General features: G+C 32.5%; 1 protein-coding gene across 1 annotated transcript; it reads right to left on the bottom strand.

Annotated features, from left to right (window-relative positions):
• Positions 1-1916: 1916 nt before the first annotated feature.
• gngt1 (guanine nucleotide binding protein (G protein), gamma transducing activity polypeptide 1) lies at positions 1917-2951 on the bottom strand. The gene is made up of 3 exons (XM_007259805.4): positions 2865-2951; positions 2645-2743; positions 1917-2300 (listed from the first exon to the last, which is right to left on the bottom strand). The coding sequence occupies exons 2-3, from the start codon at positions 2738-2740 to the stop codon at positions 2175-2177; spliced, it is 222 nt and encodes a 73-aa protein (XP_007259867.1). The 5' UTR covers positions 2741-2743; positions 2865-2951; the 3' UTR covers positions 1917-2174.
• Between the last annotated feature and the right edge of the window lie 946 nt (positions 2952-3897).

The raw sequence follows: 3897 nt of genomic DNA, 5'->3' as shown, positions 1-3897 counted from the left end.
CGCGCTACAGTCACGTTGCAGGCATATACTGTGTATACAGTGTTACAGCTCCGAAAAAGTAAGAGACCACTTAAAAATTATGAATTTCTTTGATTTTACCAATTTTAAAACCTCTGGAATATAATCAAGAGGAAGATGGATGATCACAACCATCAAACCAAGCTGAACTGCTTACATTTTTGCATCAGGAGTGGCAGAAAGTTTTCCAAAAGCAGTGTGTGAGACTGGTGGAGGAGAACATGCTCATATATGTATTACACACAGAGGTATCTATTGTAAGCATTTGTTTCTTTTATTGTTAATGATTTTGACTTATAGCCAATAAAAAAATTAATATTATATAAGACCAATTGGTATTTTTGGCAGTGTGAGCAGTGTGTCAAGTCCTGCTGGAAAATGAAATTCGCATCTCCATAAACGTTGTCAGCAGAGGGAAACATATAGAGCTGTAAGATTTTCCAATAAAACACTTGAAACTCTTAACACTGATTTTGGACTTGATATAATACAGTGGACCAACACCAGCAGATGACATGACTCTCCAAACCATCACTGATTGTGAAAATTTAACACTAGACCTCAAGCAGCTTCAACTGTGTGTCTCTCCACTCTTCCTCCAGACTCCCTGGAGGTTCCTTGATTTCCAAATAGAACGTAAAATTGACTGATCATCGGTGATGGTTTGGAAATTCTTGTCATCTGCTGGTGTTGGTCCACTGTTGCACATTTTGAACTGAATTACTGAAATAAATTAACTTTTCAATTATATTTTTCAAATATATTTTTTTGAGATGCACTTGCATATTAGTTGTGTCAATCGATTAAAAGAGTTAATCACTATTAATCACACTTTTTCTTTCTTAAGACTAAGCTTTTGATAATGGGTATTTAAATGAGAATATATGATTTATACTGTTGGGTAATATTAATTTAGGCTAAAATTCATTATACATGTTTTGTAAATATTTTATATATATATATATATATATATATATATATATATATATATATATATATATATATATATATATATATATATATATATATATATATATATTCATGTTTTATTACTTTAGCACAATTTAAACTTTTTAACTTACCTTTAACGTATATTCAAATAATATATATATTCCATTTAGCTGAATTTATTCAAATCCTAAACTAGAGGTGGGGCAATATGGTTAAAATATTGTATCATATTGTTTAATTGTGATATTTTCATTATACACAATACTTGACATACATATTAAATGCATCATATATAGATTCTGTCAATTAAAAACTCAGACTATGACAAACTACACTCTTTGTAATGAAACAGTTGATGTTTAAGAAAGCTATATTGTGTATCACAATAAAATAATTTATCATGATATGAAAAGATGTTATGATTATGCCTCCCCCTACTCTAAACCTGATCCTAAAAAGAAATATTTTACACAACTAAATCTCAACCCACAACCTACAGTATACCTAACCTGCAGTCTGGGCTTTATAAGGTCCCCTACACTGTTAAAAGACAGCTGAGTTTCAAAAGATTGTTTGTTAACAATTTGAACATCTGTAGATGTTGATGATCTATAGGGAGATATAATCTCCTATCTAAATAAACTGAGACCAAAAGCAATACATCAAGACAGCTGAGAAAACTGTCAGAAGAAGAACATGGATTACAACCATATGTGGGTCAGACAGTTCCCACAGTCATGTGAATGAAAAATGTTGGGGATCCTTCATTTTTTTCCATAACTACGAAACTGCAATATGCACAGACATAAATAAACAAAAAAATAGAACATTTTCCCCATCAACAAAAATTATGCCATATTTTGAATGTGTGATCATAATTTGTATTTTAACAAGACAAAAAAATACATCAAACAAGCTTCTTTCATCAAACCAGGCTTTGACAATCATTGCACAAATGCATTCTTATTTATTCACCACTTCACAGAGGAATGCACAATTCACAAGTTGTGAGAGGGTCCAAATCCAGGGGGTTTATTTACAGAGTAAAACAAGCCTTTTAGAATAATTTCAGTATCTATCCTTCATTGTGTTTCCCCTGTCTCAGGCGGCAGCGAAGATTCCAGCTATGATTAAACAGTAGCAGGTGTCCATGTACAGTACCCAAGGTCTAAAGAGTAAAAGGTAGGGGTGTTCCTCGGTCCACATTAGCAAATGACACATCCACCTTTCTCCTTGAATGGATTCTTCTCCTCTGAAATGCCTTTGACCAGGATGTCTTCCTCTACACCTGCCTGAATGTATTCCATGACCTCCTCACAGCATTTAGACACCTGACCAAATAAAAAGGGCAAAAATAATATTATTCAATATTAATATGCAGTATCAAGTATAATGCAATGTAATGCATAATTACAGAACTAAATGGAAAATCCTCATGAAACTTTTAGGGGTTTTTAATTTAAAACTGTGAAGGAACACCTTAAAGTGCTTTAGAGGAACCCTCAGCAAAAAGTTTAAAGAGACCACCTGAAGCTTTCTAGTTTATTCTTATTTGTTTAACAGTGTAGAATAACCTCTTTTTTTTCCAAAAAGAACCTTTAGGTGCCAAAATCTTTATTTATTTATTTTACATCACCAACAGCTGATCATGAATATATAATTACCCAGACCTTACCTTTTCTCGCTCTAGTTTCACCTCAACTTTCAGCTGAGTTACTTCCATTTTTGCCTTATCCAAGTCCGTCAAATCGTCTACATTTATGACCGGCATTTTCTGTAAGAAAAGAAACTAAATTACAAATTTGTAAACAACAACAAATACTGCACATTATTTCAAACCAAGGCTAAAGAAACAGTATTATATTTCACATTAAAGCAATGATAGTCAAACTTACTGCTGCTTACGGTGAGCTCCTTTCCACCCTGAAAATGGCCAGAGAATCCTGCGCCTGTCTCTCAATCCGGGTTATAAAGTAATCTGTATAAACATTGTAATCTCTTAATCTTATTAAAACAAGCACTCTTATTTTGCAGTTTATTTCAGGTATTTTTTTACTCTAATGTAATGACAATGTTACTGTTTTTGGCCTTTTAAATATATTTTTAAATGCTTCACAGCTTTTAATTTATGGCCAGGGTTAATATGTGAGTGGCTTCTCAATGTTAATATCACAGTATCAATGTGGGTCAAGGGGACAGGGCATTACAGGCTTCTATGTTGAGCAAGCTAATCTGTGTTTACCCCCAACCCATCACGCTGGATAATACATCATCATTCTTAATATGACAAATGTGTTCCCTCAAGAAATGAATGAGGGAGACGTGCCCTCTGGCCAGACAGTGACCACGAGTGGCATGATAAAAGCTATGCCTGTGACATGTGCTCTGTGCTCATTCTGAAAACTGGGGGGAAAACTGGGTACATTAGATTTGTTGTGAACTACTCCTTTAATCCTTTAAACCCTACATGCCCGTATGTTGGCCCGTACTTAAATTTCACACATCAGTTTTATAGTATATCCCAAATCATTTATAGTGAATACTTAATCACTTAATTTATGAAATATACTGAAATATTTAGTAGATCCTGAAAAATTAACTATGGGTACTAATATAAAAAAAAGATTTATTTTAAATAATAATTAACTGTAGATACTATATTCTACAGAATATACAGAATCATTTGAAGTAGATTTGAAATTATTAATAGCCATGGTTACTGAATAATTAGTAGATTTAGAATCATTTATAGAACATACAAAATAATTTATAGTACATAGTGAATCAATAGTGAGTTTAAACAAGGGTACTTTATTGTAGATTTTAAATCACTAATAGCAGATACTGAATCAGTTATAGGAGAATCTGAATCATTTATAGTACATACTGAATAATTTATAGAAGAATCTGAATCATTTATAGTACATA

This window comes from Astyanax mexicanus, chromosome 3 (assembly GCF_023375975.1).
Source record: "Astyanax mexicanus isolate ESR-SI-001 chromosome 3, AstMex3_surface, whole genome shotgun sequence".
In the NCBI taxonomy this organism is placed as follows: domain Eukaryota; kingdom Metazoa; phylum Chordata; class Actinopteri; order Characiformes; family Acestrorhamphidae; genus Astyanax; species Astyanax mexicanus.
This window is presented reverse-complemented; position numbering and strand designations above follow the sequence as displayed.

Excerpts from the sequence above, each read along its gene's own strand:
- gngt1 (XM_007259805.4), bottom strand. The coding sequence starts at position 2,740 with ATGCCGGTCATAAATGTAGACGATTTGACGGACTTGGATAAGGCAAAA. Across the intron at positions 2,301-2,644 it reads TGAAACTAGAGCGAGAAAAG|GTGTCTAAATGCTGTGAGGA; the intron begins GTAAGGTCTGGG and ends TTATTTGGTCAG.